Here is a 25,570-nt window from a genome sequence, read left to right as displayed (position 1 = left end):
AGTCGCGTAAGGCGAAATGACTACATTTAGTCAAGCTGTGGAACTCACAGAATGAAACTGAACGCACTGCATTTTTTCACAATGACCGTAGTCCGCCGCTCGTACAAAGGACAGTGAAATTGACGAGCCTGTTTAGCGCGGTAGCCTCAACTTTTACAAAAAGGCGGATATGACGTCATCAAAGACGTTTATCGAAAAAATGAAAAAAACGTCTGGAGATACCATACCCAGGAACTCTCATGTAAAATTTCATAAAGATCAGTCCAGTAGTTTACTCTGAATCGCTCTACACACACACACGCACAGACACACAGACACACACACACACATACACCACGACCCTCGTCTCGATTCCCCCTCTATGTTAAAACATTTAGTCAAAACTTGACTGAATGTAAAAAGCATACTGGGGAGACGGTTCAGGAGTGGGATGCATGTGTGACCCTGAAAAGGGACAGGATCAAAGAGAGCAGTCTCCTGAAGCTTAGATATTAAAACTCTATGAATTTCCAGCTGGCCGAAACCAAAGACACTAGAGGAAACAGCCTCAAGTTGTATAAACCATTTTGTAGGCTGAACGTTCGGAGCTGCTTCTTCGCAGAAAGGGTGATTCCTCACTGGAACAGTCTGCCAGAAACAGTTGTGACAGCACCATCAGTGAACAGTTTCAAAGGAAGGCTGGACAATTTCTGGGCAGACAGACCAGAGAAATTCTCGCCAACGTGCTACCAATAACCGCCCGCGCATGCCACCAAAAAAGTGTTATTGGAGTACTATTCGACAGGATCGATGAACAGGCCTAAGGCCTTAAACATCGCAAGTTCAAGTTCAAGACAATTTTTCACTTATTTTGGGAATGTATGATTGTTAAAACCTTCTGGATTAAATTGAATAATGTATTGCACAAAGAATGTTTACATTGTGAACATTTGACTTTTTCAAAAGGATTGATAATATTTGGAAATGATGATAATGTGAACACTGATAATGTTTTAGATTTGATTATTCTTTTAGGAAAATATTATATTTATAAATGTAAACTTCAGGGCTCAGTTCCGCTTTTGAATGTTTTTTTGAAAATATTAAAACAAAGATATTACATTGAAAAGAAATTGAATCTTATCAGGAATAGAAATGTTGAATTTTTGTCAGAGTGGTTACCCTATGCGAATATATGTTAGGTTATTGACCAAGGCGAAGTGTCCATTTCAGCTTAACTTTTTGTACAGTTTAAAATTGTAGGTTTTTATAAGATTTTAGGCAAGAGTGTGTGTGTATGTCTTATGTCTGTCTGCTTCACTTATCCTCTTACCTGTCTGTCACCCTGTTACCCCCTCTCTCTCTCTCTCTCTCTCTTTCTCTCTCTCTCTCTCTCTCTCTCTCTCTCTCTCTCTCTCTCTCTCTCTCTCTCTCTCTCTCTCTCTCTCTCTCTCTCTCTCTCTCTCTCTCTCTCTCTCTCTCTCTCTCTCTCTCTCTCTCTCTCTCTCTCTCTCTCTCTCTCTCTCTCTCTCTCTCTCTCTCTCTCTCTCTCTCTCTCTCTCTCTCTCTCTCTCTCTCTCTCTCTCTCTCTCTCTCTCTCTCTCTCTCTCTCTCTCTCTCTCTCTCTCTCTCTCTCTCTCTCTCTCTCTCTCTCTCTCTCTCTCTCTCTCTCTCTCTCTCTCTCTCTCTCTCTCTCTCTCTCTCTCTCTCCCTCCCTTTTTTTTATCAGTATTGTCGGTATGTTATATGTCCGTCTGTCGGTTAGGTCCTAATGTTGTATGTCTTGTATACTTGCCATTTACATATTTATTATACATGTTGAAGGATGAATGAAGATACATTGTAGACGGATGCATGTTATGGATTAAAAGCCCCACGATGATGTGCTTGGCAAATACAAAAAACAAAAAAAAAAAAAAAAAAAAAAGTTCAAGTTCATGATTTGGACACTCCATCACTCTCTTTTTTATCGACAGAAAAAATATATTTACAAACGAACAAATCCCATCCCTAGTCGGCATACGAATCCCAACCCTGAACGCTAATTGTTAATGCTTCAAAACACTACATTGTATCAAATTCCAAAGGAAGCTTGCTCATACAGAAAACAATAATCAGTCCAAAAAAATATCACAATTATGACCTGATGGTCCTACTTTGCGCCTAAAAAGGTAACTAGGTAATTTCATTTAGTCTTGTCAGTTTCCCCTCATGGAAATTCCGACTGCTCACTCCCTGAGAAAAACATCTTTTTTGGGGTGTGCATGTGTGTTTGTGTTTTCCAAGCCCTTAGACTTTCGCTGTGATTTTGGGATTGTTATTATGGGCATGTGTGAACACAGGGCTGATCCGACACAAAGGAGAGTCTGCACAAAACTGACTCTGGGAACCCATGATGTCAAACCCTTGACGATTGCAACAAAGCCAGCGCGCAATCAACTGACATATCTGCAGCCCACCCCATGATTATGTAACTATGTCTGTCTGTGGCTGCTCCAGCAGTAAGGTGACCTATGCATGAAAGGTTATACCATAACTGAAACTTAAGTGTTGAAAGCCAAGCTAGTTTCATGGGACCAACCTTGGTTGGCAGCCGGAAGGGGATACCCAGTCTCTTGGCTTTCCCCCTTTTTACGTTTTCCCTCAAACGTTCAACCTCTCGGGTATGTTCGTCACAGCTTCCCTCAGAATCTGCACACAACAAAAACAGATTTTAAATCCTCACAAATGAACATCCAACGTGTTACAAAAGTCCTGCAAGCTACTGGCACCATTCTCTTCATCCTCTATCGTTTCTACTCATTGTGCAAACTGTTGAAGAGTAAGAAATGTATTTGAGGTATAATGAAATGTCTTATATTCTTTGGTAAAGCAGGAAAAAAACACCACATGCGGCTGCATGCAAAGTAAAAAATCTAATACCCTTTTATTTATTTATTATAAAATTTCAAAAATAAATTTTGATTTAATTAATATACTTACCAACTCACATAGAAAGCATTAACTTCAGTTAAAGTGCTAGGACACTGAACTACGCTTCACCCCAAAGGGGAAGCAACCCCCTAAAAAAGAACGGCCTTGACCTATAACCCAAGCTATACAAGAGTCGAGGTCATACCGTCACGTGACCTATCACGCGTGACTCGACCGCCGCCATGTTGAAACCTCACTCCCACTGAAGAGATCTGTTCATTTTTAGGGAAACCCTAAGCAATAACTTCGTTTTGTGATAAGACATGGAAGCAATCTTACATGGCACCGTGGGGAAATAACTCTGAAACAAAACCGTATGCCATATAAGGCATGGTCCTTAGAGGTTATTTCCACTACCGGTGTACTGCGCCTGCGCAGGATGTATACCGGTGAAACTCATCCCCTATTAAAACATATACCCCTTTAAAAAATTTGCGGGGCAGGCTGGGAGGGAATTCAATATGTGAGTTGGTAAGTATATTAATTAAATCAAAATTTATTTTTGAAATTTTATATTAAATTACATATTCTTACGCAACTCACATAGAAAGCAGATTGCTAATTTAGGTGGTGGGCAAATGAACTCACAGTTAACATCTTGCAAGTATCTGGCCTGTAGCTACAATAGCTGGCAAACCGAAATTACTGTTCTGCCGAGCACCAGATACGTCCCCAGGAAAACATAAAAAGACATCTTCTGCAGAAGATGTCTAGTAGATGTGTGCTAAAATAGCGGGTACTTAAAATACCCCGCCGATAGAAACTCATGACTACATCCTTGAACGTTCAATGAGCTGCATTCATGACTTATGTAAGTCTCTCAGACTTGAGAACAGGTAAAGAAGAGGCCTACACTCTGACCTCTTGAGCCCGTGCTGCCTGAAAAGGGAGGACTGACTGCCCCCCCCCCCCCCCTTTTTTCTTGCCACCACTGTAGGCATGCCTAACCAATGTGGCAGACCATTTAGCTAAGGTTGACTTCACTAAATCATTGCCTCTAGAAGAGGCTAATTTTGTCAAGGATTAAACAATCCGAACTCAAAAACTCCAAAACTAGGAGCAAGTCCCAAGTCGGGACTGGAGATTTGCTTTCAGACAACCAAAGGGAGGCTCCCTTTAATCACGCTGGCTACAAAGAACCCAAGTGAAAATATTTTGCGACCTAGCTGTGTCAGTGCAACTGAAATCACATAAAGTCTTAATTCAGAGACGTGGGAGAAAAATCGGAAAGCCAGGATAGGTGGTTCGCCACCCGCATTGAACGGAGAGAAGTGGAGTTCTTTCCGTTAATATACGCCATTAGTTCCAAGCCAGTCAAAGTGACACAAAACGAAGACGCTGAACCCCTATGGAATCTCTAGACCAAATCCAGAGTTGGGGCAGAAGCCCCTGAGCGTCTCAATGATTCCCGTACAGTAGACACCCGTGTGGCTCGAGTGTAAAAAAACGGCGCCCTCTTGCCAGCCTAAAGGACTAGCAACCAAGATTGAATGGGCCCCTAATGTGCGACCAACAGGACGCTCAAAGTAAAATCGAGAGTATTATCCGGGAACAGGGAGACGAACATTTAGCAGAAGGTGATAGTACCGAGAGGCAAAACTTCTATCAGCGGCTTCCCCAAATTCACCAGAAGGAGTAGAAGCGCGTAGTGAGATAGAGTCCAATCCGAGTGGACCTTCTTGGCCGACTGACTAGAGTCTGCCAATACATAGAGCCTCTCAGAAAGGTACTTCACTGCTAATAAGATCTCGTGGTGGTAAAAACCACATCAAAACCTCGCATGCTCACTGTGGCAGTGATAAGGAGCGAGATGCCACCCCCTGCTTATTGAGATAAAAAAACCACTGAGGTGTTGTCTGATTGAATCAACACATGTTCTCCCCTGACAAGGGGAAAGAAATCCACAAGAGACAGAACTGCTTCGCTGGTGGAGAGAGAACCAACGGGAACGACCTGCATGAGCAGTGGTGTGAGAATCCAAAGATTGGTTGTGTCTGTGAACCAGTCAAGAAAAGACACTAACATGTTCCAGCTCATCATTTGATTGCTTAGAAAACGAAACCAGAGCCCTGAAGATCTGAATTAAATAAAAAGCAGCCACTTCCGATCTATTTTGTATATCCAAAGGTGGAAGTAAACATAGGCACGATCTATATAAGTGACCCAACAGGAAGGGCCCCAGTGCCTCCCTCAAAGTGAGAGTTCTAATCGCCCCTCCAGCCGCTGTGGGAAAACACAGAGGCAGAGAGAAGAGTGGAGCCAAACGCTAAGACTCCAGTTGACAAGTGCCAAGAGTATGCATGAAAGCGTGCTATTGTTTGCCCACTGAACCCTACCGCTAAATCGCCTCGAGGAGATAAAGTGGTGGGTATTTGGCAACGTGCCATGCCAAGAAGAAGATAAAAAACCAAAGCTGAGAACGGCCAGCTTAGCGCTTTTCTCTGATAAGAGAAGCCGAGGCCTGCCGTGGGCTTTTCCTTTTGCTGTGAGATTCTCTCTGTTAGAGAAGAGTCCGCGTGCAAAGAAGAGGATTCGCAAAGAAAACCCTTTAGCAAGGAAGAGATTTAAGTCTCACAGACAGAACAATACTGTCGGCCGAGGCCTTTTCCCAGACGAACAGCAAAGCTAAAACCTTTGTATATGTGTCCCGACAGACCACAAAGGCATCCCGTGAGTACGAAAACGCACAAGGGAAAGAACGAATCAAAGTCTTGTACCAAGACGCGGATAATAGAAAGAAGAGCGGCCACAATCTTCCACAGCCAGGAGATCATTGTTCTTGAAAACAGACAGTTTCTCCTTGCTATGAACATTAAGATGTATGATCAACAAGTCCGGTGCAACCGGAAGCGGTTCCGTAGTACGAAGAACAGAATAAACTAAGTTCTTAGGCTTGGTGCAACCTAGGCCTACGGATATCGCTCAGCGAGTGAAGCGTTACTTGCGCGGGTGACGCAAGCGAAAGCAACGCCGCATCGCTGACCACAAAGGAAGTGGTGGAAAAGGAGAATCATATGAGAAAACTTCCCCAAGTTCAAATTCTAGAGCCAGACAAGAAAGCGTCCCTGCGTGTGTAAACCGCATGTGCGTACAACCGTGCCACGACTGACATTTGTTCGGCTGAAACCTTAGCCAAAGAGGCCAGGAGTATGGGGACGTCTTTCACGCTAGCGTCGTTTCGAAATTCGAAAGGATCCAACGACACCGCGATCGACCGCGAAAGAGATCGAAGAAGTGTCCCTGAAAGAGACGCAAGTTCCAACGAGTATCTTCCCGTCTCATCCAAACCAAGTAATGCGCCTTCAGAGTAAGCACAAGTTTTGTCCAAACGATAGACATCCTCTCTGAGATTAGCCGACTCCGGAGTGACCGGAAGCGGTGCACTCGGCAAAGCGTAAGTCTCAATAAGACTGTGATGACGACGGGAGAGAGCAAACCTGCGTGAATGAAACGAAGTGCTCGACTTCCGTAACTGGTCTGAGGCAAGCCATGGCTGAGCAGCATCAGTAGCCTGACCGTGTGCAGCCAGGAAAGGCACAGTATCCACAGGCAAGCTATTCTCAGAACCCGAAGTTCTAGCCAGCACCCTGGAAAGTTCGTAAGCAACAGAAGGAGACTCGCTAAAACGATATCCCTGAACTTCCGTTGAGGCAGGGCGGAAATCACCCACCGCTGAGGGTGGTGGTGCCGCAAAGCTCGTCATAGCTGTCACCCCTTCAGCGAAGTACTTGGCAGACACCTGAGCTGCAGTAACCATAGCTGGTTTAAGTTTGAGTGACAACTTGACATCAACTTCCTCCTCAGAAAGTGAGTGAGAATCATCGAACTCCGAATCTGCTGTGGCTGGACCGTGAAAGTCACTGTGACTAGCTGCGTCACTAAAACGATCCACCACAGGCGAGGCTGATTGCAAAACGGAAGGACCGTGCAAAGCCTGCCCGAAAGCAGCTTCCTGCCCAGAGGGAGGAAGTTGAGACTTGTTTACATTCACCGGAGACATACCAGTCTGCCTGTGAGTACAACTGTCTCGTTGTCCGGTGTCGACCCCCCGTGAGTTCCGCTTGCTAAGAGCGATAGCCTCTGGGAAAGTCGAACTTTCACCCCCCGGCCGTGGCGGGGGGGCTACTAGTTCCGGCCCAACTTGTTGTCCGGTGTCGACCCCCCGAGTTCCGCTTGCTAAGAGCGATAGCCTCCGGGGAGTCGTACTTTCACCCCCCGGCCGTGGCGGGGGGGCTACTAGTTCCGGCCTAACATGAACACTTTCACCAGAGAACCTGGCTACCGGTGAACTTGACAAACCTGTAGAGCGTGAAAGCTCCTCGTATGAAGTAAACACACTCCTCTGCGTGCGCGTCAGCCGAAGTGACTGTGCATGAAGGCGGAACCTCGATGCGTGACAACAAGCCGCGTCGCCCACTCCCGCCGGGAGCGAGCGCAAACTCGACGAATGGCAACATGTTATACATTTGGGTCGAAAACATCTCAAAAAAGGGAAGAAAAACCATCTTTAACACAAGTATTCTTTCCCACTGCGTTTGCCTTGGCTGAAATAACCCAAATTAAACCTGCTTCAGCACCGGCATGATTGGACTCATAGGGTCCGAAATTTAACAGACATTCTTTCTTTCTTCTTTATATAGTGTTTAAAGCCATAAGTACTCGATGACTATACACGCTAATTGCTTTACCCACAGCTGGAGACATGCTAAATTAAGTTCCCTGCAAGATATTGTGGTCTAGGACCTCTTAAATGTTGAGATATTTGAATTTTATTTTGATCTAGATCGTCCTATTTATCTAGATTTGCCACAGAGGTAGCGTTGACGCAAGGGAAATACCTCCGCGTCTTTGTTGACATCCTCACTTTTTCAGAGGCTAGAACAAGTTGTAATACATGTATATGGTCGGCGCATGGCGACATATCATCATTACATGGTCTTATGGTGCGTTTGACATCGATTATAGACAAACTACACTTTGTAAACACGGGAGCGCGTACATATGCCTTTAACGTCGTTTTCAACCATTCAAGGCTATTTAACAGACGTAGTAGTAAGAGAAGCTGGGTCAAGAACAGAAATGGTAGTGCCTTTGCCTTTCTCTTTATGCGAAACTTAATAGGAGAAACCTCAGCAGCTACTGACTAGTCTGTGGTTTCTATTTCTCCTTGTCAGCCATTGCTGACAAAAAACCAGTCTGAGTTATGATATTGATAAACAACAACCAGACCGAACAACGGAGAAAGAAACAAACGCAAGCAAAAGCAAACAATTAGAACGAGCTCACCCAAACTTGTGCATGAGAAGCAGGGACCTGTAGACGGGGTGAAACACTGTCCAGAAGACAGTAGGCTAAAAGCCTGCAGCGTAGTGTAAAAAGCGTCCGAACTACTTGGTGACTGAAGTGGGAGTGAGGTTTCAACATGGCGGCGGTCGAGTCACGCGTGATAGGTCACGTGACGGTATGACCTCGACTCTTGTATAGCTTGGGTTATAGGTCAAGGCCGTTCTTTTTTAGGGGGTTGCTTCCCCTTTGGGGTGAAGCGTAGTTCAGTGTCCTAGCACTTTAACTGAAGTTAATGCTTTCTATGTGAGTTGCGTAAGAATATGTAATTTAACCTTCCTTTACAATCCATAAGAGATCATAAACCATTATGAGTCACATGTTTACACTGTACGTCAGACAAATCAAAGTAAAAATCTCATACTTCATTTTTTTAAATTTGTTGTTGTTGTTGTTTACAATCTATAAGAACTTAACCTTGTTGACCCATAAACCAGTCACACGTTTAAATTTTACATGAGACACTGTGCTTACCTGTGTCTGGTCCAAGCATGTACAGATCGTCCAGTTCTTTCTCTGGAATGGGCAGTACAATGGGTTCACATTTGTACAGCGATGGCACCTGGTTCTTGTAGAAGTTGTACTGGGAAGGCGGGGATCTGTACCCAATCTCCTCAAATTTCACAATGTACTCGATCATCGACCGGGTGTTGTCATACACCACGAACTCTGGGTAGTCTATTGGTATGCCCTGTTTGAATACGACAGCATAAAATGATCACAAAAATGCTTAAATGTTTATTGAAAACACTGCTTATGATTGTTTTCCCTCTTAATTTATTGTGGTGATGGTGGTGCCCATAGAAAGCATGCATTCAGGAATAACAGAAAAAGATCACCTTTGTAACTGCTTTATTAAGAATAAAACAAAATAATTAAAACACACACAATTTTATTCGACAAGCAAAGACAGTATAACTTGCCAAGTAACTCTTCGACTCAAGATTGCATCCTTTTTTACCTTGTTCACATAAATATGCTTGCACACTTGCATACGTATGTATGCTCACAGCAAGTGCCAAGTATAGTGACCTTCCCCCCCCCAGGCTCACACAAAAACGCGGAAACAGACATACACAGACACACTGAGAAACAGACACATGAGACTTCACAAATTTACACACACACACCACATAATATTTCTTACCTGGACAGAATCATAGTACTTATGGCCACCTCTGGTCCTTGGTTTCTCTGGTCCTCGTTTCAGGTCGGAATCTTTTATGCCATGGTCATAGATCTGCAGCATTAAAAAATCACTGCACTATCAAAATGTTTATCACCCACCTCTTTTAGTTCATTAATTCTGGTGATAAGCAGAGACAGAGGGACCAAAAAAAGTGAAAGAGAGTGATAAGGTTCTTCTATCTTTGGTCACAAGATCAGCTAGGTAAAATTAAACAAAGAGAAGCAGTCATGGAATCATGATACAAACAAAACAACACGAGTAATTCAGACTTCAAACAAAAAACTGCCACATTAAACAGTTTAAATCACGTCTTCAAAGGATGGAAGTTGAGCCTTAACTGACACTCGCTTTCCATTGAAAAGAAAAATCCAATAACTGTTATCTTTTACATTTAGTCAAGTTTTGACTAAATGTTTTAACATAGAGGGAGAATCGAGACGAGGGTCGTGGTGTATGTGTGTCTGTGTGTGTGTGTAGAGCGATTCAGAGTAAACTACTGGACCGATCTTTATGAAATTTGACATGAGAGTTCCTGGGAATGATATCCCCAGACACTTTTTTCATTTTTTCGATTAAATGTCTTTGATGACGTCATATCTGGCTTTTTGTAAAAGTTGAGGCAGCACTGTCACACCCTCAGTTTTTAATTAAATTGATTGAAATTTTGGCCAAGCAATCTTCGACGAAGGCTGGACTTTGGTATTGCATTTTAGATTTTAGGGGCGGACGAGGGGGGGGGGGGGGGTTCTGGGGTTTCCGGAACCCCCCCCCCCCCCCCAGCCAAAAAATAAAAATATTTTTTTGTGTTTTTTGAGGTTGAGTTTCAATTTTTGGGGTATTAATCAGTGACAAAATCTGCTGCCTGAAACGGGTAATGATCATCCTCAGAATGCACCAGATTGCACCATTTTGCATCCTTTTTTTTAACATTTTCCGGGGGGGCATGCCCCCGGACCCCCCTAGAAAGCTAGGCGCTTTGCGCCGTCGGCTCGGCGCTTCGCGCCTTATCACACCCATATCTTCACAATATACTTTTGGAAACCCCCCCCCCATAAAATGAACTGATCCGCCCCTGCATTTCATCTTGAAGGCTTTAAAATGAATTTATGACTTTGGTCATTAAAAATCTGAAAATTGTAATTGAAATAATTTTTTAATAAAACGATCCAAAAACAATTTCATCTTATTTTTCATCATTTTCTGATTCCAAAAACATATAAATATGTTATATTCGGATTAAAAACGAGCTCTGAAAATTAAAAAAATTTAAATTATGATTAAAATTAAATTTCCGAAATCGATTTAAAAACAATTTCATCTTAGTCCTTGTCGGTTCCTGATTCCAAAAACATATAGATATGATATGTTTGGATTAAAAACAAGCTCAGAAAGTTAACAAGAATAGATATACAGAAAAGTGTGCTATCTTGCTCAGCGCAACCACTACTGTGCTATTCTGGATTGTAAATTGCAGTGCCTTTGCCATGAGTGGTGGACTGACGATGCTACGAGTATAAGGTACTGCTGAAAAAAAGCAGTGCGTTCAGTTTCATTCTGTGAGTTCGACAGCTTGACTAAATGTTGAATTATCGCCTTACGCGACTTGTTTAAATTTCAGGGCAGCTTTTAAGGTCCCTGCCCTTTCTGCACTCTATTTTAGTAGGCCTCTTGCATCAAGACATCCATCTATACCTGAAGCCTTCAAATACAGAACACACAGTCTCTCTATTTCAGTAGGCCTCTTGCATCAAGACATCCATCTATACCTGAAGCCTTCAAATACAGAACACACAGTCTCTCTATTTCAGTAGGCCTCTTGCATCAAGACATCCATCTATACCTGAAGCCTTCAAATACAGAACACACAGTCTCTCTATTTCAGTAGGCCTCTTGCATCAAGACATCCATCTATACCTGAAGCCTTCAAATACAGAACACACAGACTCTCTACTTACACCCCCGGTATAGGGGTGTGTATAGGATTCGCTCCATGTGTTTGTTTGTTTGTTTGTGTTCGCATATATAGATCTCAAGAATGAACGGACCGATCGTCACCAAACTTGGTGAACAGGTTCTATACATTCCTGAGACGGTCCTTACAAAAATTGGGACCAGTCAAACACACGGTTAGGGAGTTATTGGTGGATTAAGATTCTACAAGGACTTATAGAGGGAGATATTAATGGTCAAAGGGAAATAACCTTCTCAGTTGGTGGCAGTGAGAATGGTTATTTCCCTTTGACCAACGGGGGTGTTTTTCCTACCTCGGAGGAATTTCTTGTTCAGTATTATTTCAGCCCGAAGTCAACTTTGCGAAGACTTGGCGAAATCGTTTTACTGAAAACTCAGTGCTGAAGAGCTTCGCGAAGCCTACTTCGCGTGGTTGACTTTGCACAATTAATGACAGGCTTTATCTCAAGAAGTGTATGATGTTGATTGGTTGTAGATTTTATATGTACACTCACCTTAGACTCCCCTAGCAGAACACGGCACACAAGTATCATGGGACGAGCACCACTGTCATAGTCGACATTTGAACTTGAAGCATATGCCATACATTTGCGAGGATTATCACTGAAAACAAGAGAAAAATATAAACAAAATCTTAGAATTCACATACAATGAAACTCACTGGGACAAATTTAGTATAAGGCTCATTCCATTCAAATGCATGCTTTCGTAAACCGTCTTACAGCATTCTTACAAATCTGGGTTTTTTCACCACTCAGGGAGCATAAATCAGTAAAAAAAATTCCCTGCTATGTGAAGTTCACTTAGTTTGTGGTGAATCTGTTCAAATGGTGGCCGCTATACAGCCGTACCTGGTGTGAGGCCCAGGGGTGGGACTCTCTTGTGATTTCTTGGGGGGTTCGGGGGCATGCTCCCCCGAAATGTTTTTAAATGGTACATTAAAATCTGTACAATCTGGTGCATTCTGAGATAAGGTAAAAAAAATATAAAAAAAAAGACATTCTCCTCACCCCCCATACAAAATTTAAAAAAATAAATGAATTCACACAACAATGGTAACATTGTAATGGTGCATACTTACGTAATGAACCATGTATCCATAATCCAATACTGGCAGTATGATTCAATGCATTGAAGCACAAAATGACTATTAGTTATCAGGAGATTTCAGTCAGCACAATTTAACTCTCGAGCCTCCAGTGTTCTGTTCCATCTTCAGTTCTCTCCATATCATTCAGTCAACAAGTTATAGATACTGTGCTGAAATGGGACGCGCAAAAATAGATTACTCCAGCGGAATTCGTAAGTTGTGTCCGCGGAAATCCGCAGAAAAGTCCCACCCCTGGAGGCCCTTACAAATACAATGAGAGGACACGTACCCATGAAAGGACAACTTCTTTTGTCCCTTTGTCTATTACCCTAACCAAAATATTCAGGCCACCTGCAATGTAGGGGTACTTTCGCTGATCCCAAGGTGTCCTTTCATGGCAGGTACCAATGTACAATGTTACGAGGGACTGTACCTGAAATAGGTTCCTCGTCCAAAGCAACCTTGGAAAGAAAGTCGGAAGTCCAGTCCCTCTTCACACAAGCACTCTTGATTTGCCCTCGTCCCATGATACAAGTAACGCTCATTGAGTTCAAAATCTGCAGAAGAATAAAGAAAATGTATATAAAAAAAATGAAAACAAAAAACGCACAACAATAAAATTAAGGCTATGTCAAAAGCGCATAGTCTGTCACGAAACAAGCATGGAAGAGGCAGAAATAGTCACAGAGCAACTGCAAAAGATATTGGAGTAAACAATTTAATGTACCTGAAAAATCAATGGACAAACACTTTTGTTTTCTTTGCATGTCAACTCAAGCTCCTCAGTTGATCACTCAAGTTTCTGGACATTCAACAAAGAGAAAAGCAGGTACACACACACAAACAACGTTGGACAGACTGTCACATACCACACCCCCCCCTCCCCCAACAAGAATAAAACAACAACAAACACAAAAAGAGTTAACATCAAATTAGCCTTTCATCCTGCTGATGATTTCTCAGCAAAACAACAACCATCGCACATACAAAAAGTCAAAACCAAACTTAAGCTCTTTACCTGGTGGCCGATGTCTAAGCAAGTGTTCCTTCTCTCTGTTGAATCTTTCCAGAAGTTCTAAGTTCTGCAGACGCTCTACGCTAAACACTTTCAGAGCTGCCTCTTCAAAGTCAACAGTGATGGCAGTGTACTCCCGATCAATGGGCGACAAAGCTACCAGACGGTACAACGTACCATCTCCAAGTTCTGGCAGCTGATGCGGGTCCCAGTTTGTGGGGACTTTATTCTCGTTGAGAGGCGGAGGTCGCAAAGTATTGACACCCTGAGCGGACCCATCAGACGCACCATGCTCGGCCAGGGACTGCACACGCTGAGCCGCATTTTGCACTCGCTCTAAACTAGGCCTGCGTTCAAGCCCATACTGCTCCAGACGCTCAAGGCTTGGCCGTCGCTCTGTCCTGTGATTGTTCATACGCTCCAGTGACGGCCGGCGTTCTGCCTGTGAGTTTGGCATGCGCTCCAAAGACGGACGGCGTTCTGATCGAGCGTTTGCCACACGCTCAAGAGAGGGTCTCCTTTCGTTCTGCTGCTGATAAGCACGCTCCAAGCTCGGTCGCCTCTCTGATGTGCTGCTCTGCATTCTGTCCAGGCTAGGCCGCCTCTCACTTGTCCTGTCGTACATCCTGTCGGGGCTAGGGGATCTCACACTGGCATGGCCGTTTATGCGGTCCAGGCTGGGCCGTCTCTCTGACTTGTGATGCTGCTGGTATTGGTACTGTCCTTTACGAGACCTCTCATGTGAAGAATCATCCGATTCATCATCCGCATCACAGTTCAGATTAATATGGTCTGGTTCAGAGGCAGCAGCAACATATCCAGATGCTCCTGCTGCTGCTCCTCTGGTATCTCCATTGCTGCTGTCGATCCCAATGTCCAGGTTGTCTATGGCGTCCACGATGTGGCTGTTGTCCATTGTGCAGCTGTCTGTCTGAAATGCATCAGTAACATTCTTACAGTGACAAGACCTGCAGCCATGGCGTTTACTGTTGAAAATACAGTGGTACATGTGTACCTTTAATCTGAAGCCGACCTGAGGAGAGGACACCTACTAGTAAAGAACACATTCCCTATGTGGTTATGATTTGTTGACCAAAATGTCCCTGTTACGAAAGCTGCCACTTGCATTAATTCAGACATTCTGCTTAGTCCCACGGGTGTTCCCTCACAACAATATATATATATTTTTTTTTTCTTTTTCATTTTCATTACTTTATTGTCCCATCGCTGGGAAATTCGGGTCGCTTCCTCCCAGTGGAAAGCTAGCAGCAACGGAGTCGCGCTACCCAGGTGTCTGCGTGTTTAGGTGTATTCAGCCACCTGCACTTATGGCAGAATGACCAAGGTCTTTTACGTGCCATTGTGATGACACGGGGGTGGGACATGGCTTCCGTCTCTGGGTCTGCACATAAAGTTGACCCGTGTCCGTCCCGGCCCGAATTCGAACCTGCGACCTTTCGATCACAAGTCCAGTGCTCTACCAACTGAGCTACCGGGCCCCCAATATGTAACAAGTGTTAATGTTCCCAACCTGGGATAAAAGGTCCGTTCGACCTAGATTTCATACATGTATAGGTCCAAATGTCCTGACTTTGTCTGCTTTGTAGGACAAAACTTGATGGTCAGAAGACCTCCTACATGTCCAAAATATCAGATGGTCAACTGGCCAGGGGTCAGATCAATGCGTCAGATTAAAAAAGTATGCGTCAGTGACTGAAGACCGAGGCCAGGGAACAACACTGCCTAAAATGAAAAGATGCTCTTGGGACCAACCTACAAACTGCCCCTTTCATTGCCAGTATTCGCTCATTTCATGACAGGGATACTTTGGCTTAGCAGATGTCCTTTAATCAGAGGTGTCCCCTCATTGGACAAATCTCACACTACAAGTATCTTTGCAATCTTACTGTGCTTTAGCAATTAACAGGGAATTTGCAATAATTTCTCACTGTAACTATCAGAAACTCTGTGAGTGTTCAGTACTGACACACCGGTACCAAAGTCAGTGACTGTAACAATTAATGCCGAACTGTAACAAAACTCAGTAGATTTTAAAACTTGGCAAATTATTCTGCCTTTTTCCTGAAACGACATACAACAGTTAACAGTGTTTGATAGCTCCACACAGCTGTAGAATTCTACAACTCCATGGGATGTCAGTGACTAATTGCAATACATGTACTACCAAGCTATTGGAAAGTCAACCAATGTGTACAATAACATCACATGCACAATGTTTGAAACCTCTGTAGTATGGAATAATGTAGATCCTTCAACTTGAATCGGTCAACCCTTCTATGATACTGTGCTTTCCAAAGTCTACATTTTCTGCTTACATGCAGTTTCTGTAATGCAGCTGAATTGTGATACGGGCACACACACACACATACACACGCACATACGCACACAAGAAAAAACTTTCCACACAGATTTTTCATTGCAACAACAGCTGACAACGTACCTCAAGGCTTCTTTTCAATGCTTCTTGGATAGCTTTCTCATTCAAAGCTGCAACAAATCAATTAATACAACGACTTGTTAATAAGGCAAATGTCATAAAAGGGCAAGTTAGATGTTAGTGGGAATTACAAGCACAAATTTCCCTGAAACCTGCATGAATCCTGAAGCTTCAAAACTGACATTATGGCCATTTCACATTATATGAGATTCTAACATTAGTTTAAAATGTTTAGCTTGAATTTTATTTCAGTAAAGAAAAAGTCCTGAAAAAATAGTCAACTGATCTAAACTCCAGCAAACATTGAATTTTTCCTGATAATTTTTGACTCATGCTGCTCATTTAAAAATAAAATAAAACTTAGTAAACGTGAACACAAACACCATGGCTGATATATATATATATATATATTACAGCAACTACTACTGCACTAGTACTAGAAAACATTCAAACATTCCCATCCTATCTACACACTTATCCCTTCCCAGTGTCCCCACCCCCAAAAAGAAGCAAAAAAGCAAAAGCTACATGTATGCACAACTGTCACTATCACTATCAGAGTCATGCAACCCTTCCTTGCAAGGGTATTCAGATGTACTGAACTGTACTGTTAAAAAAACAAGAAAAAAATAATGTTATTGTATTTGATTTGAAGGTAGCATTTTTGCTAAGTTTTCCTTTGGAATACATGTAGCGTACTAACATTCAGCATAGCTGGCTAGGTCTGCATGGATCCGAGCCTGTTCAGTCAAGTCGACATCATCCAAAGAAAACCCGGTCTCTGATGCTGACGCCTTCGATGGCTTTACTTTAACTCTGGCCTCTGACATTGGAGGAAACCGCTGCTTTAAATCCTTCAGCTAAAACTGAGAGCTGCAAGCGCAAGCAGATAGCATTGTGTTATATGACGGAAGAATCTTCATCATGCCTACAGCTGGATCTGATTTATAGCAATACAATGGGGTTATCTAATATAGAACTAGAATATATATAACAAACATTTGTTGAGCCTTCTTTGAAAACCATCAAAGTGTTCATTTTAACATAACTGATTAATGTAACAATAGAACTGCATGGCCATGCATGGCAATTGCAAAATATACAGCAGACAAGCAAAGTAAATTCAAGCAAACAAAAATTACCTGCAGACTTCAAGGCTTAAAATACATATGGTCAGGAATCTGTCAAGGTGTCCAAATACAAAAATCCTGTTTTGGATACTTTTATTACTTTGTATTTTATTCTGTTTTTAAATGACTACAATATAAACAATACAGTTATGAAGTATTCCTCATGCAGATTCTATCCATACCAAATTTACGTCTGTCAGTCGCCTGGATGCTGAGAAAATTGACTTTGTTCAAGAAAAAAAGCACCTTTTTGGGCACACAAGGCGTTACGCGAAACGCATGGTACATTGTGCATTGTATAACCAAGTTACTGATAAGGGTATCATCTCAATCTAATTTATAATGGGTCCAGAAATGGATGGAGAAACATATGTTAGATTAATGAAAGTTTTATCTGAACATAGGCTTTGAATTTTGAGCGTTCTTTTTTTAGCTGGTCTGTATGTTACATTTGGTGTAAATAATCATGAAACAAGAAGGGCAAAGCCCACACGACTCACATGCTGAACAGACCTTGATCTTTCTTTCAGAATAATTTTACAATAATTTTACAATAAAACTGAGAAAAACAATATTTATTCAGTAAAGAAAATAATTACAGAAAACTTGGAACTTGAAGATATGTAACCTAACGTGAGTTAGTATGAAAATATAATGTATTTCCCTCACACATATTATGTAGTTTTGGAAGAGTTATTTTCAATAGTTCAAGGTCAAGGTCACTTCAAAATATATACATTTCAACTTTGAAGGACCCTTGCGACCTTGACCTTGAAGCAAGGTCAACCAAACTGGTGTCCAAAGATAGGGCTTACTTTGCCCTGTATAGCATACATAGCTAAGGTTGCCATTCTCAATAACTTCAGAAAAAACTGTGAAAATGTGAAAAACAATCGTTTTTAAGACAACAATTATGGCCCCTGTGACCTTGACCTTGAAGTGAGGTCAAGTTGCCAAACATGTTTCTGAAGATCTTGTAACCATACACCATCAGGCCACAATTGGTGTTGATAGACTTAATAGTGTCCAAGAAATATACAATGTTAAAGGTTTCACAGACGGACGGGGGGGGACGGACGCCCGGAAGGACAGGCGGACGATGTCGGTGAGTATATAGACTCACTTTTGTAAGTATAATGTATTTCCCTCACACATATGTAGATTTGGAAGAGTTACCTTCCATAGTTCAAGGTCAAGGTCACTTCAAACTATGTATACAATCCAACTTTAAAGGACCCTTGCGACCTTGACCTTGAAGCAAGGTCAACCAAACTGGTGTCCAAAGATAGGGCTTACATTGCCCTGTATAGCATACATAGCTAAGGTTGCCATTCTCGATAACTTCAGAAAAAAATGCGAAAATGTGAAAAATGGTCGTTTTTAAGACAACAATTACGGCCCCTGTGACCTTGAACTTGAAGTGAGGTCAAGTTGCCGCACATGTTTTTTGAGATCTTGTAACCATACACCATCAGGCCACATCAGGTGTTGATAGACTTAATAGTGTCCAAGATAATCCAACGTTAAAGTTTTCCGGACGGACGGACGGACGGACGGACGCCGGGACGGACGGACGGACGGACGGACGGACGGACGGACGGACGGACGGACGGACGACTCGGGTGAGTACATAGACTCACTTTTGCTTCGCATGTGAGTCAAAAAAGGGAAACTATCTTAAAAAAATGTTTCTGGTCAAACTTACTTAAAAATCATTGCAGAGGAAGGTCATTAGGTAGGATGATTGTAATTTAAAAAAAATTGAGCGAAAAAGTTGTGTTTGATGTAATTTAATTGTACTTCTAACTAAGTTAAAAATATGTGTTTGGTGTAAATGAAATTGTATCTACTTGCCCAAACAAGTTTTGTCACAGTCTTTAAATAATGCCATAATACACAAAAGTGTGTGTTTTCTTATACCTCAGACACCTGGTAGTTAAACTATGGTCACAGGATTCCTAGTGCTTGCACCTGTTGGCTTGTAGAGAGACTTAAGTGAGGCCTTCTGACAGAGGTATAAATGTAACGTACATACTGAGAATACTTGAAAATGACAATGAATTTGTTTTAGAGACAGAAGATAACTTATCAGTGCTTAAGAACAACCAGCAAGACCAAACCTTTGTTTCAACATGAAAACAAGCACACTGAATGACAAAATTTACCTCAGAAGGACCACTGTTGGGACATTTTGGTGTAAATGTAACTTACATCACCTTGTTTTTATATTTAGTCAAGTTTTGACTAAATATTTTAACATCGAGGGGGAATCGAAACGAGGGTCGTGGTGTATGTGCGTGTGTGTGTGTGTCTGTGTGTGTGTGTGTGTGTGTAGAGCGATTCAGACTAAACTACTGGACCGATCTTTATGAAATTTGACATGAGAGTTCCTGGGTATGAAATCCCCGAACGTTTTTTTCATTTTTTTGATAAATGTCTTTGATGACGTCATATCCGGCTTTTCGTGAAAGTTGAGGCGGCACTGTCACGCCCTCATTTTTCAACCAAATTGGTTGAAATTTTGGTCAAGTACTCTTCGACGAAGCCCGGGGTTCGGTATTGCATTTCAGCTTGGTGGCTTAAAAATTAATTAATGACTTTGGTCATTAAAAATCTGAAAATTGTAAAAAAAAATAAAAATTTATAAAACGATCCAAATTTACGTTTATCTTATTCTCCATCATTTGCTGATTCCAAAAACATATAAATATGTTATATTCGGATTAAAAACAAGCTCTGAAAATTAAATATAGAAAAATTATTATCAAATTTTTTTTTTCGAAATCAATTTAAAAACACTTTCATCTTATTCCTTGTCGGTTCCTGATTCCAAAAATATATAGATATGATATGTTTGGATTAAAAACACGCTCAGAAAGTTAAAACGAAGAGAGGTACAGAAAAGCGTGCTATGCAGCATAGCGTAACCACTACCCCGCTCTTCTTGTCAATTTCACTGCCTATGCCGTGAGCGGTGGACCACGAGTATACGGTCTTGCTGCGTTGCATTGCGTTCAGTTTCATTCTGTGAGTTCGACAGCTACTTGACTAAATATTGTATTTTCGCCTTACGCGACTTGTTTTTCCTGAGACCATATGCAGCACATAATAATGCTAAAAACAGCACATAACAGTCTGTTGAGGGTTTATGAGCTAAATAAAAGAGAAATTACCCTTCAAATGGACCTGCAGATCTTCGGAGCCTTCTGTATGTTACTTTACACCATCCTTTTGTGTAAAGATGTACACACAACCAAAAAGGCACAACCATTAATTTAACTCTTTATTTTGACTTGAGACAGGTAGCTTAGAACAAACAAGTTAGAAATACTGTTTAACTGATGTGAGCATAGCCCATTAAATTTATGTAAATTCAGTACCTTGTACTTGCTGTTAGGTGTAAAGTAACGTACAGATCATGGGTAAAATTAACATTTGGTACCGTAGTGGAGTACCAATTAACCTGACTATTCTATCGTGAAAAGGATTTGTTATGATTTCTTGTTTGTAACTAAAAAAACTGCAGACCAAAATAGTGTAAAAATATTTAAAGAGGGTGATTTGATAATAATGTCTACACCGCTGACCGTGCTTTTTTCAAATTAAGTAATAACCTTATGATTGAGGTTAAGGTTTGCAAAACAAATGACATGAAAATTTACTGGAACCTTTTCTGCACTTCCATAGAGAATTTCATTGTTTTAAAAACAGTGTAAATAGGTAAATGTTGAATTGTATCTTTGATTCTGGGCTTTGGTGTAAAGTAACTAACGGATAAATGATTTTGCTTATATTGAGACAGGAGAAACTTTTTTCAAGTGTTGCTTTAGTACAGATCAACTCTACATTCAGCCATCAAGCCATTGGATAGTGAAACAGTTGCCTAAATTAGCTGAACCTAAGAAAATGACAGCACCTTAAAATTATGTTATGGTGTAAATGTAACATGGTCATTTGTGCTTTATCTGCAAATATTTGATAAACCGAACACTTGACTGGAAAATAAAATGCTGCAATTGAAGGACAGGAATACCGAGATGTTTATTCATGTAAATTTAAGGAGGTTTAAAAAAGTCTAAAAATTGTAACACTTTTTAGACTCCTTGACAGATTCTTGGCCATATAGCAAGCCACACAAAGCAAAGGAGATATATCATACATAATATCTCTTTCAGTTTCAGTAAAATAGAAGTGAAGCATGAAGCAGACGCATCCAAGATCATGCAAAGTCCTATGAAAGCAAACTCTGCCCATTATATATATGTTGCATATAATATGAATCTGATACAGTACGAATTATGATGTTATGAATACAATCAAAAACTCTTTGCAGATCTGGAATACTTATGAATGATATGGATCAGTGAATCCAAGAATATAAATTTACTGATATTATAGCACAGCAAAACACGACGTTAATAATTTTATATAGACGAAATCGGTTCCTGTGATGGACCCACGTACAACACCTGCAGTGGGCATTCACATTCAGAAGTATGTAAATAGCAAAGGGTGGAAGCTATGTTTCAATATCATATAACCCAAGTCATGTCCAATATAAGCACTTATATTGAGGTCTAACGAATGACGTCTCACAACGTGCGTGGTCGTCCTTGGCGGTCAAGAAAGCCGCCGCGATCATTGCGCAGACAACACTTCTAGACCGCCAATATTTTTTGTGCGCATCACGTGCTCCACATAAATTGGCCGGAAACTAAGCAATTGGGAAACCTGGATAGTCCTGACGGACATTAAACCCCCAATTTTAGCTTTTTAGCTATGTTTCGCAACTCAACCATTAAACATGGTGCAGTTCTGATTTGAAAATGTAATGAAATAATGCTGCTTTGAACTTGTTACATGTATGGGAGAAAAGCCTGTGTCTCTGGGATTGGATCAGTTATTATCTATTTGGAATATATTTTGTTTTTAGAAATGGGGACCAGAGAAATGCATCAACAAAAAGGCATATATATAGTGCATTATCAACACATTAGACTACTGTAGTTTACAGACAACTTTGATCAACTCTTAGAGAGATTGCCTTGCAGATTGTTCACACTGACGATATATGTTTCTGGGTCTAGTACGTAGTACTAGTAGGAAGCAGCACAGTGCAGTATTCAGTCACAGGACTTGGGAAGTTTGAGTACACCAGTGTGACAAAATTCACCACTGACAAGCGCAAAGACTATAAAAAGAACAACCGCTGGTTCGTAAAGCAAGGGTACCTTGACACTACTACGATGTTTAGTACAATAATCTTCAAGGAAATGTCTCAGCCACTAAACCGAAAACACTTACGGGAAGTCCCTTCCTTGTGTAGTCACTATTTTCCAAGGGACGTAATGCCAGACGCCCCTTTTATTATCATCTAAATACCAGAAACCAAGGTGAAAGCATTCAAAACAAAACAAAACTTATTTTTTTGGCAATGCATACCGTCAAGTAGAAGAAAAACAAGTCGCGTAAGGCGAAATTACTACATTTAGTCAAGCTGTGGAACTCACAGAATGAAACTGAACGCACTGCATTTTTTCACAATGACCGTAGTCCGCTGCTCGTGCTAAACGCAGTGAAACTGACGAGACTGTTTCGCACGGTAGTGGTTTCGCTGTGCTGCAAAGCACGCTTTTCTGTACCTCTCTTCGTTTTAACTTTCTGAGCGTGTTTTTAATCCAAACATATCATATCTATATGTTTTTGGAATCAGGAACCGACAAGGAATAAGATGAAATTGTTTTTAAATCGATTTCGGAAATTTAATGTTGATCATAATTTTTATATTTTTAATTTTCAGAACTTGTTTTTAATCCGAATATAACATGTTTATATGTTTTTGGAATCAGGAAATGATGTAGAATAAGATGAATGTAAATTTGGATCGTCTTATATAAAAACAATTATTACAATTTTTAGATTTTTAATGACCAAAGTCATTAATTAATTTTTAAGCCACCAAGCTGAAATGCAATACCGAAGTCCGGCCTTCGTCGAAGATTGCTTTACACAAATTTCAATCAATTTGATTGAAAAATGAGGGTGTGACAGTGCCGCCTCAACTTTTACAAAAAGCCGGATATGACGTCATCAAAAGTATTTTTCGAAAAAAAGAAAAAAAGAAAAAACTTCCGGGGATATCATTCCCAGGAACTCACATGTCAAATTTCATAAAGATCGGTTCAGTAGTTTGGTCTGAATCGCTCTACACACACACACACACACACACACAGAGACAGACTCGGACACACACACACACACATACACCACGACCCTCGTCTCGATTCTCCCTCTATGTTAAAACATTTAGTCAAAACTTGACTAGATGTAAAAACAGATAAATAAATCGGTTGTCAGGGGCGGATCTGGGGGGGGGGGGTGCAATGGGTGCAATTGCACCCCCCCCCCCCCCCCCCAGCGGGACAAAAAAAAAAAAAAAAAAAAAAGAAGAAAAATGTATCACCTGAAAATAGCACTTTACACGCTCAGATTGCACCAGATTGCACAATTTTGCTTCCTTTTTAAAAAAAAAATTCCGGGGGGGCATGCCCCCGGACCCCCCTAGCATGCTCGGCGCTTCGCGCCTTCGCTGATAAGATACAAAAAAACAAAAAAAAAGAACTTTGCACCCCCCCCCTTTCAAAACCCAGATCCGCCCCTGGTTGTCTACACGAAGACAGAAGTTTTATAAAAATGTGGCTGGGTGACAAAAGCACTGTTATTTGTTTCGGAGTTGCTCGGGAACCGACAAGTCGGATTTGAAGATCCCAGGCGGAACCGGTCAGTCACCAGTTGCTCTTTCTCGACATGTAGCTATAAACAGATACATGTACACCTATTTGAGAGAGAGAAAAGCATGTCAGATTTTTGAAGTGAAGCATATTCGTTGTGAAATCCCGACAATCTTACCTTTCGATTTAGAGTCATTAAAAACGCCGTAGGGGGCCTACACCGAGTCTCAGTGGATGCGAGAACATGGACTTGAGGAAAGATTTTGCGAATAAATGATTATGCCCATTTCTTAGTTGAGTGGAGTATGGGGTCCAAAGTTCAATCACCAGCTACTGCCGGGCTTCGGAACGATTTTAAGATTCGAAAGGGGGGGGGGGGGGGGGGGGGCGGGAGGAGTAGTCAAGTCGGTGTGGAGTTTATCGGGGAGATACCAGGGACCTATATATTTAGAACTAGAGGAATACCCGGCTTCGCCGGGGTGAATCGCGAGACAGAGACAGACAGCGTGGCGGTTCATCACAATCACCTCTGCAAGCGAAGTCCTGTCAAACGGGATTGAGAATTTTAGAGCTTATTTCTTAGCCCTATATTATCTGTTGTGGCTTCTCAAATGCCAGAACATACAGACAGACAAAAGCCGCTAGACCCCATCACAAACAGAACTCTACAATCAACAGGTTTTTTCCCCCACACACACACACAAACACACACACAGAGAAGCCGTATATATATATGCATATCTGTATCTATAAATATATAGAGATAGGTGAGAGTGTATTTTTCGCGTGGCTATAAATTGATTCGACCTTTTCACTTTGACAGTAAGAACAACTGACGGGTGCAAGGGAAGCGTTCTGGACAGCGCAGTGACATTCTAAAAATAGTCACTCTCAGAAACGGGAATTTGGGGTGAACGGCGCGACAGAGACAGACAGCGTGGCGGTTCACCACAATCACCTTTGAAAGGCGAAGTCCTGTCAAACGGGATTGAGAATTTTAGAGCTTATTTCTTAGCCCTATAATATCTACTGTGGCTTCTCACATGCCAGAACATACAGACAGACAAAAGCCGCTAGACCCCATCACAAACAGAACTCTATAATACATAGGTTTTTGCCTACACACACACACAAACACACACACACACAGAGAAGCCGTATATATATATGCATATCTGTATCTATAAATATATAGAGATAGGTGAGAGTGTATTTTTCGCGTGGCTATAAATTGATTCGACCTTTTCACTTTGACAGTAAGAACAACTTACGGGTGCAAGGGAAGCGTTCTGGACAGCGCAGTGACATTCTAAAAATAAATAGTAACTTACAACTGAACGGGAAAGCCACACGAAGGAAGGGAGATAAACGCCAAACACTGGAGAAGATAAGGAAGAGTTACTTATAATGGTGAAATGAACACAAAAACGAACATGAGTTTAGCGCTGCGCGCTGAGAGCACGTGTTGAAATATCTCATCGATGATATTGTGTCCGGGGTGTAGCTGAATACGGTGTCCAAATTTGAAAAAGAACCACCGAGAACTTTGGCGTTGTGATGTGGTGTAGCGGCTATGGTGTGTCGGTATGGGGGCCCGGGTAAGCTGAGGTGGAACCAAAATAGCTGAGGTGGAACCAAAATCGGTTCCGCGCAGCGCGCTGAGAGCACGTGTTGAAATATCTCATCGACCA

General features: G+C 41.6%; 1 protein-coding gene across 1 annotated transcript in view; it reads right to left on the bottom strand.

Annotated features, from left to right (window-relative positions):
* Positions 1-16,891, bottom strand: part of LOC138981181 (uncharacterized) — a 30,567-nt gene extending 13,676 nt beyond the window's left edge. The window contains exons 1-8 of the mRNA XM_070354014.1: positions 16,722-16,891; positions 16,022-16,068; positions 13,564-14,491; positions 12,979-13,102; positions 11,950-12,058; positions 9,443-9,535; positions 8,770-8,986; positions 2,561-2,670 (exon numbers count right to left, since the gene is read on the bottom strand). Coding sequence (XP_070210115.1) covers positions 2,561-2,670; positions 8,770-8,986; positions 9,443-9,535; positions 11,950-12,058; positions 12,979-13,102; positions 13,564-14,491; positions 16,022-16,068; positions 16,722-16,848 — 1,755 coding nt within the window. The 5' untranslated portion in view covers positions 16,849-16,891. The remainder of the gene's footprint in view (positions 1-2,560; positions 2,671-8,769; positions 8,987-9,442; positions 9,536-11,949; positions 12,059-12,978; positions 13,103-13,563; positions 14,492-16,021; positions 16,069-16,721) is intronic.
* Positions 16,892-25,570: the final 8,679 nt, after the last annotated feature.

The sequence above is a fragment of the Littorina saxatilis genome, linkage group LG12 (assembly GCF_037325665.1).
Source record: "Littorina saxatilis isolate snail1 linkage group LG12, US_GU_Lsax_2.0, whole genome shotgun sequence".
Classification (NCBI taxonomy): domain Eukaryota; kingdom Metazoa; phylum Mollusca; class Gastropoda; order Littorinimorpha; family Littorinidae; genus Littorina; species Littorina saxatilis.
The sequence above is the reverse complement of the archived record's forward strand: the minus strand, read 5'-3'. Positions and strand labels throughout refer to the sequence as shown.